General features: G+C 40.8%; 1 protein-coding gene across 2 annotated transcripts in view; it reads left to right on the top strand.

The window, feature by feature from the left end:
• morc3a (MORC family CW-type zinc finger 3a) overlaps positions 1-14,871 on the top strand; it is a 45,855-nt gene that overhangs the window by 13,054 nt on the left and 17,930 nt on the right. Inside the window, exons 4-14 of one of the 2 annotated variants that reach the window (XM_057852590.1) lie at positions 775-998; positions 1,076-1,232; positions 4,415-4,553; positions 4,618-4,746; positions 4,822-4,941; positions 5,820-5,917; positions 8,139-8,246; positions 8,314-8,442; positions 9,884-9,958; positions 10,034-10,073; positions 10,135-10,245. In XM_057852590.1, coding sequence (XP_057708573.1) covers positions 775-998; positions 1,076-1,232; positions 4,415-4,553; positions 4,618-4,746; positions 4,822-4,941; positions 5,820-5,917; positions 8,139-8,246; positions 8,314-8,442; positions 9,884-9,958; positions 10,034-10,073; positions 10,135-10,245 — 1,330 coding nt within the window. The remainder of the gene's footprint in view (positions 1-774; positions 999-1,075; positions 1,233-4,414; positions 4,554-4,617; positions 4,747-4,821; positions 4,942-5,819; positions 5,918-8,138; positions 8,247-8,313; positions 8,443-9,883; positions 9,959-10,033; positions 10,074-10,134; positions 10,246-14,871) is intronic. The other variant, XM_057852591.1, reaches the window with a different exon arrangement.

The following is a 14,871-nucleotide window of genomic DNA, read 5'->3' as shown; positions in this document are numbered from 1 at the left end:
TGCATTTACAGATGTAAAACTGTTGGGTCTAAACTCACTTTTGTAATTAATTAAAGACCTAGAGAAGGACGGGAGAAGATCAGACCAGGAACGGAGATAAGTTTTCACTGGCGGCCACCAGGGAGAGAGCCGACAGTGCTGTGCGCTTACTCGCAAAGTCAGTGTTTCTCTCTCAGCCCCCTCCCTGGGGTTGCGCCTTTTATTGAGGACTATTGATGAGCAGAATACAGTTACAACACTGTTGTCCAACGTGGCAGGTTCGGTCGGGCAAATTCCTTATTCTAGTCAGTGATTGAACAGTCGCACTTCCTGATTAAACCTTCCTGAATCAACATATGTGTGTGTATCTACTTATCAGCAGGTTGTGATCAATCACCGGTAAGCACATGATCATCGGCTAAAACTGTGTTCTTCATAATAGCTTGGGAGTGCACGTATAATAGTTGTGGGAGAGCAATGTATTTGGCACCCAAAAACAAGCTTATCTTACAAAAACATTTTGAGTAACTGTTGACTAAAACTAGATGAAGATGAAAACACTTTGAAATGACGAAAATATGATTAAGACGAATAACTATTTTCGTCCCAAAGACTAAGACAAGAATTAGAAGGGCTGCCTGGTTCATACGCTGCCCACCACACGACAAATGGATCGGACGTCTACTCGTGATAAGAAGGATTATTTGACGCATTTCATTCCAATTCACAACTTTCTTGACACTGAAAAAAGTTAGTGTCCATTGGAAATGGCAGGCATTTGTTTTGGCTTTGCAGCTTCGGCTACAGCGACAAGGTGTCGGTCCACGGCGTGGAGCCCATCGGCATGTACGGCAACGGTTTCAAATCCGGCTCCATGCGCCTGGGGAGGGACGCCATCGTTTTTTCCCGGAGCAAAGACACCTCGTGCGTGGGGATGCTCTCGCAAAGCTACCTGGAAGAGATCAACGCCCAACAGATCGTCGTGCCCATCGTCTGTTTCGACCACACGAACGGCACCAATATCCTTTGCCGCGTTTCGGTCCGTCCCGCTCGGGCGCCGCCGCCGTCCGTTTTTCGTCCTTAACGTGCGCCGTACTGTCCGTGAGAGACGAGCAAGAAGCCAGTCTGCAGGACATCCTGCGCTACTCTCCTTTCAAGACCAAGACTGAACTGCTGACTGAGATCAGCGCCATCACCACCACGTGGTCCACCGGCGCCACCGGCACGCGCATTATTATCTGGAACCTGCGCAGGTGGGGAGCCCGCAAATATTGCATTCGTCGTGGTCTATCCGTAATATTTTTTCTTAATCAATGTGAAATTGAGCCATCATTATTGAGCAAATGAGTCATTCAGAGATATTGTTAACCTCAAAATGTTCCTTTTTTTTTTTTTTTTTTAGCCTGTTACTTGTTTACTTTAATATTTTTTTAATTGTTTTTGATACGTTTTTCAAAATAGAAAAAGACAGCAAATATTTTTTTCTTTATTGACATTTTTTAATTAAAAACGTTTTAAGAAAAGCTAAATATTCTTTTAGATTTTAAATGTCTTCAATTTTCTACTTTATTTTTTAAACAGTATTCTTTTTTTATTTTTATTTAATCACCTTTAGATGTAATATTTTTAATTGTTTTAAACATTTTTAAATTTAAAAAAAATGTCAGTATTCTATTTTATTATTTATTAAACAGTAAATATTCTCTGATATCTGTAGTAAAAATGATTTTGTTTGTTTTTTCCAGGTAACATTCTTATTAAATGTTAAAAATTACATTTTTTTCCCCTTCAAATATATTTATATACTATATTTTTAAAACATTTTTTTAAAAATAATAAAACAAGGAAAAAACAACAGTATTCAATTAACTGTATTTTTTTTGCAGAGTCCCTAAACGGACCTAGAGGGATATCGACAAAAATTAAATAAATTAAGGCTATCTGGTCCCCACTAGAGGTGTGCAAAATTTCCGATTCTTAGATTATTCGCGATTCGGCCGTGGAAGATTCGAGAACGATTCACAAACATCCAAATTCCGATTATTGAAATATGCCAAGTAAAGCGGAAGTACAACACACTCAGCGCACCGCGCGGTCAATGAGGTACGGAGCGAGAGTAGCTAAACATCATGCCGGCCCCTCGGGTAATGCCAATGCTCAACTCACAGCTCTTGCTCAACTCATGCAACGAGATAAAAAAACACAACAACATACCTGACTGCTGCCGAAAAGCTGCTACAAAGTACATCCACATAATGTTACGGTAGATAGAATTTATATAGGACTAGATGCAATCTGGATTCGGTAGCGTTAGCAGCACACCTACAAAAAGCTAGATGCGGGCGTTAGTAAACAGCCGCCATCTTAAAGCAGTACACCTCCCTGCAAGGCTGTTGTAGCGAACCTTCCAAGCAAACCTAATTAACTTTTGATCTAAATAAAATACAGTGGTACCTCTACATACGATCGCTTCGACACACGAACTTTTCGACATCCGACGTAAAATTTGACTCGCCATTTGTTTCTACATCCGACGACATGCTCGAAATACGACGACAATGGCAGCACCGCAGACGAATGCACGGCGGATTTTCTTGTGTGACAAATCAACACAGGTTTCAGAAAAGGTTGGTACAGGTGGTGAAACAAGGAAAAAGTTGACGCTTACCTTCTAAATAAAGATGCAAATGACAGAAAAATATGAGCGTAGGGTGGGCATCCGTGAAATGGCTCAACAATACATCTCCACGGTCCTCCGACGACCATCGTTCGCCAGTCTTTATAAGTTAAGCTGACAATTCTTATTGTGGTAACATCTCCAGAGAAATCGCCAGCTTCGCCACGTTTTCAGCATTTCTTTCACAACTTATTCAACACAAAACGCCTGCTGTCTGCCGCAATTGACGATGTTCTCAAGAAAGCATTGAAAGCGAAAGTAAACTTTCACCCGCTCCCCTCCCTCTTTGTCACGTCAGCGCCGCGGTGCCTTCAGGTACAGAAAAAAACGTCCGCCTTATTAGAACCCGTTTCGTTACACTATTAAAGGAATTATTATTATTATTATATTATTAATCCGATTTTTATTTATTATTTATTTGTTTTGCTATATGTAATTGCCATTTGTAATAGTACCAGCAGTATTTTTTAAGGATTTAGTGCAGGTTTTTGGGCTGTGGAACAAATTAATGGAATTATAATGTATTCCTATGGGAAAATCCTGCTCGACATACGACCATTTCGACTTACAAACAAGCTCCTGGAACGGATTAACTTCGTATGTAGAGGTACCACTGTACTCCTAAATCGGTAAAATATTGACTTGAATCTATCTTTAAAATAGTTTTAAAACTTTCACATGTCGAAAGTAGACAAAAGGGAAATTATGGAATAACGAGAGCAATTTTAACAACTTTAACGGTTGAGTCACAGCATTAAATTGATTGAATGTAGTTTAAAGCTGCTGATACAGAATGGGGACTGGAGTGTTTTTATTCACTGTTATTTTTGTATATTTCTTTACTGCTATATGTTAACTTGATACTGAAATAGTAGTTTGGTTTAGCCTGAGAGTATTTTTGAACAATTTTGGAACTAATGTACAAAACATTTAAAAAAAAAAAAAGGGACTGGAGTGTTTTTATTCACTGTTATTTTTGAATATTTCTTTACTGCTATATGTTAACTTGATACTGAAATAGTAGTTTGGTTTAGCCTGAGAGTATTTTTGAACAATTTTGGAACTAATGTACAAAACATTTAAAAAAAAAAAAAAAAAAAAGGGAGGGGGGTGCATCAATAATCGTTTTATAATCGAATCGGAGCCTCGTAATCGAATCGTTAGGTGCCCAAAGATTCCCAGCTCTAGTCCCCACCACATCTGGTGCGCACAAGACACAATCTGGTAAACATTAGCATTATATAGCATTTCAGCTAGCAGACTTTTTCTATGCAAGTTAGCCAATTGTTGCATTGTTGCGATAGCGTACCAAACCTAACACGCCACCTTTGCTCATTAATATTCATGACGTTGGCTAATACCAAATTGCTTGAATTTATTTTATTTCTATTGATGTCCTCTTAGGGGCTCTAATGACAGTAAATACAGTAACTATTCTCATATTACTGTAGTTAAAAGAAGTTTTTTTTAAGACAATAAGTATTTAAATTGTTCCAATTTTTTTGCCATTTAGAAAATACATATTTTTCCATAATTATACTGGTTTGGTTAGCAACAAATAGTCAGTAATGCAAGAGCACTAACGTTTCTTGGCTTCATGAATCACAAGCCAAGAGCGGCTGGTTCTGTGCCAGTATAACATTTCAGAAGGTGTCAAACTCTATCACTTTCTAAAAGTTACATGAGTCGCAGTCTGAAGCCAAAGTATGAACAAAAAAGCGACTTTTAGTCCAGAAAATATACTTTTATTTGTTTCAGAACGTCCACCGGGTCGTTGGAGTTTGACTTCAAGGTCGACCGTTACGACATTCAAATTCCGTCCGACGTGTACGAGGAGTTGAACCAAAGCGGCGAGAGGATCCCCTCGCACGTTCCTGAGACGGTCTACTCGCTTCGGGTAAGGAATTGGAATTTTTTTTAGAACGTAAAGCATGCATATCTTTATGACGTTTGTTTTCCAGGCATACTGCAGTATTTTGTACCTGAAGCCTCGCATGCACGTGATGATTCGAGGTCACAAGGTGAAAACGCAGTTGATCGCCAAGAGTCTGGCCAACAGTAAAACGGACCACTACAAGCCCATTTTTCTCGTATCCTTTTGTAATCACGCAGTCTTCTCAGCTTCATTCCCGAAACAAAAAAAAGTTCCTTAAATTATATGCCAGAGCAAAAGAATTCCCATTATTTTTGGCTACAACACCAAAAGCCGAGAACACTACGGAGTCATGATGTATCACAAGAATCGGCTCATCAAGGCCTATGAGCGGATAGGCTGCCAACTAAAGGTGAGTTTTTATGTATTTATTAAAAAGAAAGAAATAGAGGGGAAAGTAAATGTTCTATTTGAAATGTTTATTTACCGATAAATGGAGGGCAAAAACAAATATTCTTATTTTTACGTTTGTATTTATTCAAGCTTAACAAAAATTTCTTTCAAACTGTTATCTCAAATTTGCTATTTTCTAAGACAACAATTACAAATTAAAAACTAAATATATTTTTTTTTACTTTATTGCTTGAAAGATTATGGGTGAAAAATATTCTCTTTAGATTATTTCATTTCAATTCAAAAGAAAGGCAAACAAAAAAACATGAATTTTAAGACAACTGTATTTACATACTTACAGTGGTATAAAAAGTATCGGAACCTCTTGGAGTTTCTCACATTTCTGCATAAAATCATCAAATGTGATCTGATCTTTGTCAAAATCACACAGATGTAAAAACTGTCAATAAATATTAAATGTGACTGTTCTGTCATTGTTTGCATACTATCCTCATTAAAATATGACAACCTATAAATGTTTGGGTGATTTAAGTAGACTTTTTTTTTTCATCGGTGTGATTTTGACAAAGATCAGATCACATTTGATGGTGATTTATGCAGAAATGTGAAAAATTCCAAAAGGTTCAGCTACTTTTTCATACCAGTCTATCCCTCTCTGAGCAATACTTCCATATATTTTGTCTCTCTTTTTTTTTTTTTTTTTTTTTTGTAAATTTTTCAAAATGTCTCCATTACTACTTTGCATTTTTACTCTTTGCACTGTAAAGAGCACCTAATTTTTGTTGCCTAATTGTGCAATGACAATAAAAAGTATTCATTCATTGGGAAATCCTAAATGGTTTTGTGCATCCATTTTCCGTTTGTACCATCAACCAGCCCAACAGCAAAGGAGTCGGCGTCATCGGGGTCATCGAGTGCAACTTCCTGGAGCCCATGCACAATAAACAAAGCTTTATTGAGAACGACAAGTACAGGTAAACGCCGCTTACTGAACTACTTGTTTAAAGTTTTGGAATGGAAAATTTGTATCCAGATATTTCATGGCAAAAGTTGCTTTTGCACTGACACACGTTACCAGTAGGGGTGTGACAAAATATGTAAATGGTCATGGTGATATATCATGATACTTTGCATCCTGGAAGGTTATCGATACATTCATGCCTAAAATCGAGATATTAAAAAGGTGTCAATGTTTTTATTTTGGGGTACTTAACTCATTCACTCCCAGCCATTTTCATCGGTGCAACCCCCTTCGCCCCCGGCCGTTTTACTGGATTTCGATGGATTTTGCAAGGCCCACAGAAAATTCTGTTCTTTTGCTATATAAGCATGGAACCCACCAAAAGAAAGACTATCTTCTTTCAGCAGGAAAAAAAGTTAGTTCATATCTTTTTCCATTCTTTAGAAATCAGCATTAGAAAATACAAGGGCTGTCAAAATTACCGCGTTAACGCGTTAAATAATTTTTTTAATTAATCACGTTAAAATATGTGACGCAGTTAACGCACATGCCCTGCTCAAACAGATTAAAATGACAGTAGTGTAATGTCCGCTTGTTACTTGTTTTTTTTTTTGGTGTTTGGTGCCCTCTGCTGGCGCTTGGGTCCAAATGATTTTATGGGTTTAAGCACAATGAGTGAGCATGGTGTAATTATTGACATCAACAATGGCAAGCTACTAGTTTATTTTTTGATTGAAAATTTTACAAATTTTAATCAAATGAAAACATTAAGAGGGGCTTTAATAAAAAATTTCTATAACTTGTTCTAACATTTATCTTTTAAGAACTGGGAGTCTTTCTAGCCGTGGATCGCTTTAAGAGAATGTTAATAATGTTAATGCCGTCTTGTTGATTTATTGTTTTAATAAACAAATACAGTATTCATGTACCATATGTTGAATGTATACATCCGTCTTGTGTCTTTCCATTCCAACAATTATTTACAGAAAAATATGGCATATTTTATAGATGGTTTGAATTGCAACTAATTAAAATCGCTTAATTATTTTTTAAGCTGTAATTAACTCGATTAAAAATTTTAATCGTAGAAATTAGCTTAGTTTGAGCAATTTTCCAATGTCTGATGAAAAAACAGAAATTGAGCTTTTTGGAAAAGCATACATTTCAAACATAACTTTAACACAGCAATTTTTTGCTTTTGTGACATCCCAAACATCTGAATAATGTTTTCGTTCTATGACATAACATAAACAACAAGACAAATACAGCTTTTGATAGCAAAGTAACAATTTATTTGCACATGGCTGGACTGTTGGGCTGGGAGATGGCGCTGTTGTGGTCGCTGCTGTCTCGGCGGACGGGGTGGGCTTTGCCCTCGTCACCGCCTGTCTCATCAAGATGGATTTTTTTTAGTCTTTCTTGTGTGGTGACCACTGCCTCGTGGCGGAGTTCGCCTGGGGAACTTGTGTGAGCCATGTTGTGTTCCTGTGGGGGAACTGGTTTGGCCGTGCGCGTTTCCAGGTGAGTCACTGGACACTGGAGGGTCGCGGGGGACGCGAGTGGCCGAGCACGGCGGCGCGGACTCTGCTCGACAAGCAGCACGAACTCAATGGCATCGTCCGCTGCACTGGTGGTCCCGGTCGTTCTGTTTGGTCGTCCAACGCCTGGCATCCCGGGCGTCTTCCCAGTTTTTCTGCTCTGTCATTCGTCGCCTGGCGTCGCGGACGTCCTCCTGGTCGTCGTGCTCAGACTTCCCGCGGCTGGCGTCCTGGACGTCTTCCTGGTCGTTCATTCGGTCGTTTTCCTCCGGCGCCCTCAGCCGTTTGATCCGTTGAATCGGGTTGCGGGTCTTACCAGATGCGCTACTGCCCTCCAATGGCCAGTTTTATCTCATTAAAATGGATTTTCAGCATTGTGCTTTGGAGCTAAATTGCATCAGAACCTAGAGATGTCCCTGAAAAAAATGTAAAAGACGTATAAATACGTTTTTGGGACACTGAAACAAAAATAGAACGTATTTATACGTTTTTGGGAGCAAATGAGTTAAAGGGTAAATTCCTGTTTACGCAGAAATTTGGGTTGCGTCGCCAGCATAGGACCAAAACTCGTTCATAACCCGGCGACTACCTCTACCCTAAAATGAACTCAAAAGCCGCCATTGACGTGCCCGTAAACTTGCCAAGCTTACGTTTTTTGTGTGTGTGTGTGTGTGTTTCATTTATATATTTGCGCAGGAAAACCATGGCCAGTTTGACAATCAAACTGGACGAATACTGCAACGAAATCCGATACCGGCTGACCAGAGACGACCCGGCCAAAACGGTGGAAGTCAGCGACATCAGGTTCGGCCAAGGAACGCATGAGAAAATGTTTTTTGGCCGGCTTTCCTGATTCTTTCTTTGTTGACAGCAAGCGTCCTGATCAGAACTGGGTGATGTGCGACACCTGCAGGAAATGGCGCAAACTACCCGACGGCATCGATTGCAACAAGCTGCCGGAGAGTTGGTATTGCCATATGAATCCGGATCCTCAATTCAGGTAGTCACAATTAACTCAAGACGGTGATTAACCCGTTCAGGGACAGCGGTCACCGCACTAGAGATTAGGGCTGCAACTAACAATTGTTTTCATAACCGATTAATCGGACGATTCGTTGGATAAATGTCACGCATTGACTTGATAATAATTGACATGACACGGGGCGCATGGCCGATCCGTAGGGGGGCTATTTTCAAAAACTTCAAATATTTTCAAAACCAAAGCTGCTACTGACCTAAAACCAAAACAGGCACCTACCTCAGCCATATATGAGTCTTCGTGAGCAGCGGCATCAAAAAATTCAAAGTCGTTCCCTTATAAAATCCCGATGAATTCTTTTTATATAAGTATTAAAAAACTTTAAATGGCTATAAAATTCTCAGATTTTACTCTAGATGCACAAAAATCACCAAATGCAGAGATAATCGCCTATATTTCAGGATAAATGGTAAGCCTGAACGATATATCGTTTAAACATCGCCATCGCAATGTGCGCATGCGCGATAGTCCCATCGCATGGATGTGCGATAGTTTTTAATTTTTTTTTTCAATCCACAAACCTTTGTTCTGCTTCATTCGATCACACAGCCTCCCTCACCCCCTCTCCCAGCTCTCAGTCACTGCAGCACTTACTTATTAAAGTTAACGATGTCTTTTGATCTTGCCAAAGAAGCGGACTTCACAGGCAGCAATGTGTCAATCATCGTTGAACTTGTTAAACAGTTTCTGCAAGGCAGCGGGGGTTGGAATGAATGTGTGTGCGTGTGTGTAGACGTCCTCGCCAAGTCACTGGATATAAGTCCTAGCAAGACCGCGACCTAAGCTTCGAAATGACGATGTCAGACGTCCGTATGGTATGCTGACTTTATTCAGCTGCTCATCCCATGCACACTTGCAGAAATTTACGTTGACAAGTAGCTGCTGATACAGCAATCACAAATGATTAGCATGTATTGGTTAGCACATCGTTAAAAACCATCACATAAACTCGCCCCAAGTATTCGACCACAATTGAAAAATCAATATAAACAGTATAAAAGGAGTTACAGTGGGGAGAACAAGTATTTGATACACAGTCAATGGGAAAATTGTCCCATTGTCAGTGTATCAAATACTTGTTCTCCCCACTGTATATACAGTTGTCGCCTCTGGATGCTTCACAAGCAACAAATGTGCGCACAGGCTGTCACCTCTGCCACTCGGCAACTCTGTGTGCGTGCGCGTCTGTACATGCGTTCGCTTCCTGCGCCACAATAAACAAAAGTTGTAAAGTTGAAATCGCGTAAGTCGGGTCCGTCGGAACCCGGGGACTACCTGTATACTTGCGCATTGGTCGCAATTTTTATGACCCAAATTTTCGCCCAAAAATGCAGGTGCGACCTATCCAAAATTTCCTATGTTGAGGAGGTACCATCGTACGTTTATGTGCTTTCTTTCCCAGGAACTGCCAGGTGGAAGAAGAGGCTCAGGACTCGGATGATGACCAACCGTCATACACCAAAACATACAAGCAAAAGTATGCGTCAGTTCAAAAAAATAAAAAAATACATTCATGAATGAAAATGTGAATCCATTCTTGTGATGTTTCCAGAGAGCGGGAGGACAAAAAGAAATTAAAGAGTAAACAGCAGGTAAGAGCAAGTCCAGCATTTGTCGTTTTGCACGGTTTTGAAATGCGTCTCCTTACTTGAGGTGGAGGAGGATCGGAGGCATTGGGAAAATCAGCACCTCGCTAAGCTGACGTTGGAAAACCAGGCTCTTCAACGCAATGAAAAATACCTCAAACGCAAGCTACAGGAAAAGGTGAGTCTTCTCTTACACTCGTCATCTCGGAAATTTGTTCGCAAAATGACCCCCGTGTCCCAAAAGGCATTGAAGCTGGATGTGCGCAGTCCTGCACAGTATGTAAAATTGTGAATATGTAAAGTGATTTGCTTGTGAGTGTTGGTTTGACTCCCTTTAGTGGCACATGGAAGGACTCATCTACTACAGTGTGTTTATTAATTACAGGTCGTCCCCGGGTTACGAACGAGTTCCGTTCCTACTCTGGGGATGTAACCCGAATTTCAGAGTTAAGTCAAAACTAATCCTTTAAGTACCCCTTAACACCCCCTAAATCTCAAAATAACTATCCAAAAAACAATGTAAAGTGGTACCTCAACATATGATCCTTTTGACATCCATCGTAAATATTGACCAGTCATTTCTCTCGACATACAAACTAAAATACGAATGAAATGTAATGTTTCACCCTCACTAACAGCAATTCAAATTTGCGTTTATAACTAGCTGCTGATACAGCAATAACAAACGATTAGCATGTATCAGCATCCACACGTCATTAAAAACAATTTAAACTCACCCCATGTATTCTACCACAATTGAAAACGCACAATAAACCGTACAGGTGTTTTGCCTCAAACGATATAAAAAAAAAAAAAATAGAAAAATGAGGATGTAAGTCCAACAAAAGAACACTTGGCTAACTTGCATAGAAAAATCTGCTATCTTAAATGTTATATAAATCTAATGTTTTCCAGATTTTTTTCTGGTGCGCACTAGAAACAATCTGGTGCCCACCAGATGGTTTAATTGTATTTTATTTCGGTGGATGTCCCTTTAGGGCAGTGCTTTTCAATTTTCCATTACCACTATCTTTGGGGTGACTTCCTTCTGGAGCATCAGCTGTGTTTGTCACTTTATGCCGATGAGTATAGGAGCACACGCTTACCGTTCTCTTGATGAGCTTCAAGAAGGAGTCACCTAAAATGGTTTTTGACTTCACAGATATTCAGGGTTAATTAGTGGAATTGATTGCTTGATCAATTCTAGTCTTGACTATATAATATGACTTAAATTCAATTATTTAGTAGAATAGGTCTGTATTGTTATTTTCAACAACAGAACATTGTGAACAACGAAATTGGACGTGGCACTCCAGTATTTTTTAGGATTTGAAATTACAGCCATTTTTTTTCCACATAAATGTAATATGTGTGATTTACAAATATTTGAGAACAAACAATTACTGTGTTGTAAGTAAAAGTCATGGCGTTAGCCTCTATGATTAAATGTATGAATATACACTCACCGGCCACCTTATTAGGTAGACCTGTCCAACTGCTCGTTAACACTTAATTTCTAATCAGCCAATTGCATGGCGGCAACTCAGTGCATTTAGGCATGTAGACATGGTTTAAGACAATCTCATGCAGTTCAAACTGAGCATCAGTCTGGGCAAGAAAGGTGATTTGAGTGACTTTGAACGTGGCATGGTTGTTGGTGCCAGAAGTGTGTCACACTGCTGTTGCCATAGTGTGCACTTCCTGTGGGTGTGGTATTACAGTATAAAAAGGAATCTCTGTTATGTCTCTTAATGTGTCTTCTAAAACATCACCAAACTCACAATGTTCAGCCAGCTTCCGCAGCGCCGCTACGAACATAGTGACAGATTCCCCCTCTTCCTGATTTCTCCTGTGAAATCGGAATCTCTCTGCTATCACAAGGGGCTTGGCTGAAAAATGTCCATTAAGAGTTTCCACGATTTCCCCGTACGTTTTACTACCAGGTTTATCGGGCTGAAGCAAGTTTCTCAGTAAATTGAAAGTCTTTGGCCCAATAACGCTCAAAAACGTGGGCACCACTTTCTCTTCCGCTATTTCGTTAGCTTCCACGAAATAGCCGAACCGCTCTGTGTACGAGCTCCACTGTTCCACAAGCTCATCAAAAAGACCAACAGAGCCGATAACTCCCGCCATAGCGCCTGGTTATACAGCACCTTCAAGCTCCTTTTGCAAACTCCGCTCGTCCTCCCCACGAAGTCACGACATGGAAGCTGAGGTCGGCGCCGTCTGTCCCCAGGAGCACCGCGACCCGCAGTAAACTCCAAAAACAGCACGTCCAAGCTGACGCAGGTCCAGACGTCCTCGTCGCCACTTTTGTTATGTACTTCCCTGATCTAAGTACATGTAAGGCCGAGACTTGAATGGAACAACACTTCTTTATTCAGTGTGCTTCTCATCATACATGTCACAGAGACATAACAGAGATTCCTTTTTATACTGTAATACCACACCCACAGGAAGTGCACACTATGGCAACAGCAGTGTGACATAAATATGTCACAAGAAGGGCTGATCCGAGTATTTCAGTAACTGCTGATCTACTGGGATTTTCACTCACAACCATCTCTAGGGTTTACAGAGACTGGTCCGAAAAAGAAAAAATATCCAGTGAGCGGCAGTTCTGTGAGCGGAAATGCCTTGTTGATGCCAGAGGTCAGAGGAGAATGGCCAGACTGGTTCGAGCTGATCGAAAGGCAACCGTGACTCAAATAACCACCCGTTACAACCAAGGTAGGCAGAAGAGCATCTCTGAACGCACAGTACGTCGAACTTTGAGGCAGGTGGGCTACAGCGGCAGAAGACCATGCCGGGTGCCACTCCTTTCAGCTAAGAACAGGATACTGAGGCTACAATTTGCACAAGCTCATCGAAATTGGACAATAGAAGATTGGAAAAACGTTGCCTGGTCTGATGAGTCTCAATTTCTGATGCGACATTCGGATGGTAGGGTTAGAATTTGGCGTTAACAACATGAAAGCATGGATCCACCCTGCCTCGTATCAACGGTTCAGGCTGGTGGTGGTGGTGGTGTAATGGTGTGGGGTATATTTTCTTGGCACTCTTTGGGCCCCTTGGTACCACTTGAGCATCGTAGGAACGCCACAGCCTACATGAGTATTGTTGCTGACCATGTCCATCCCTTTATGACCACAATGTACTACTACTTTCAGCAGGATAATGTGCCATGTCATACAGCTGGAATCATCTCAGACTGGTTTCTTGAACATGACAATGAGTTCACTGTACTCAAATGGCCTCCACAGTCACCAGATCTCAATCCAGTAGAGCATCTTTGGGATGTGGTGGAACGGGAGATTCGCAGCCGACAAATCTGCACCAACTGTATGACGCCATCATGTCAATATGGACCAAACTCTCCGAGGAATGCTTCCAGCACCTTGTTGAATCTATGCTACGAAGAATTGAGGCCGTTCTGAAGGCAAAAGGGGTCAAACCCTTTACTAGCATGGTGTACCTAATAAAGTGGCCGGTGAGTGTATATCTTTGTTAGCTGTTTGTGAAGTTTTGTGTTTGTACGCCACGTTCACTTACATCCTGTGTAACTCCTGGGGGCTAACCCCCCTAGTGACGTCCCTGCTCTGCGACCCACTATTTGAGAACTGCAGTTTACGGTCTGCGTAGAAGCGTGTCTTTGGTTGAAGTGTTTTTTGAAGTGATTGCTGTCGCGTGTGGGAGTTTAATCCTCCTCCAGATTCTCGGATTTGTGCACAATGTGACGTCACTGTTGATGACGCAACCGCCCGCCCACTTCGTGATGACGGTGACGCAAGAAAAATGGCTCCGCGGCGAGTTCGTCGAAGGACCTGCTTCTTGTGTAAAACCAATACGGGCACTTTACACCGGTTGGTAAAGTCGGTGGAGTTGAGAAAAAAATGGCTTCATTTTTTATTCGGAAGAATACCCCTACGCTTCGCCAGTAGCATTGATCTATGTTCGGCGCATTTTCGCGATGAGGACTTTGTCAACCTCGGGGAGTACAACGGGGGGTTTGTATCCAAGTTGTATTTGAAACCCGGAGCCGTGCCTTCGCGCATGTTACCCAACTCTCCACCTGCCGTAAGTACTGCGGGGTTTACTATGCCATGAATGGACCGCATCACGTCTCGAGTACATTTCGACAATGTCAGCTTATAGTGAGTTAAAAGTAAGCCGTGTCAAGACGTTAGTGGGTAAAACAATTAAACGCTTAGCGATGACAATAAAGAGAATTTAGGATCCTCAGATCCAAAAGCGACGTCGCAACGACAGCGAGCAGCCTCAAGCTAATTTGCACCGTGCTATTGGCAACGCGCTAACTAGCCTTGATGCTTATACTGTATAGTGCTATTTATGGATGCGGTCGTGCACTAACCATGTGCAGGAATACCGAACTGCAAGTTGTAATTGTAGAAACCATATTCACTGTCACAATTCAGTACATCAATGTGTTTATTTTGAAACTGTGTTATTGTTTTTGCCACCAGGGGGCACCACCAATGTCATTAGGTATTTTACTATTAAGTAGGGTTGGGAATCTCTGGCATGAAGACGATTCGATATGTATCTAGATACACAGGTTACGATTCGATTAAAAACGATACATTTTTAAGGCCGAGCGATTTGATACGATTCGATACAGTGTAAGAACGATACGGTTCGATAGAGTGAAAACGATACGATAGTAAATATTTGTTGTGTTTGTTTGTACAGTATTTTAAACATATAAAAAGACCACATTTCTAATATAGCAAAATTAAACAACAAAATTTCATACCAATGTTATGTTTTATTTTTTTATGAAAAA

Source organism: Corythoichthys intestinalis, chromosome 12 (genome assembly GCF_030265065.1).
Source record: "Corythoichthys intestinalis isolate RoL2023-P3 chromosome 12, ASM3026506v1, whole genome shotgun sequence".
Taxonomy (NCBI): Eukaryota; Metazoa; Chordata; class Actinopteri; order Syngnathiformes; family Syngnathidae; genus Corythoichthys; species Corythoichthys intestinalis.
This window is presented reverse-complemented; position numbering and strand designations above follow the sequence as displayed.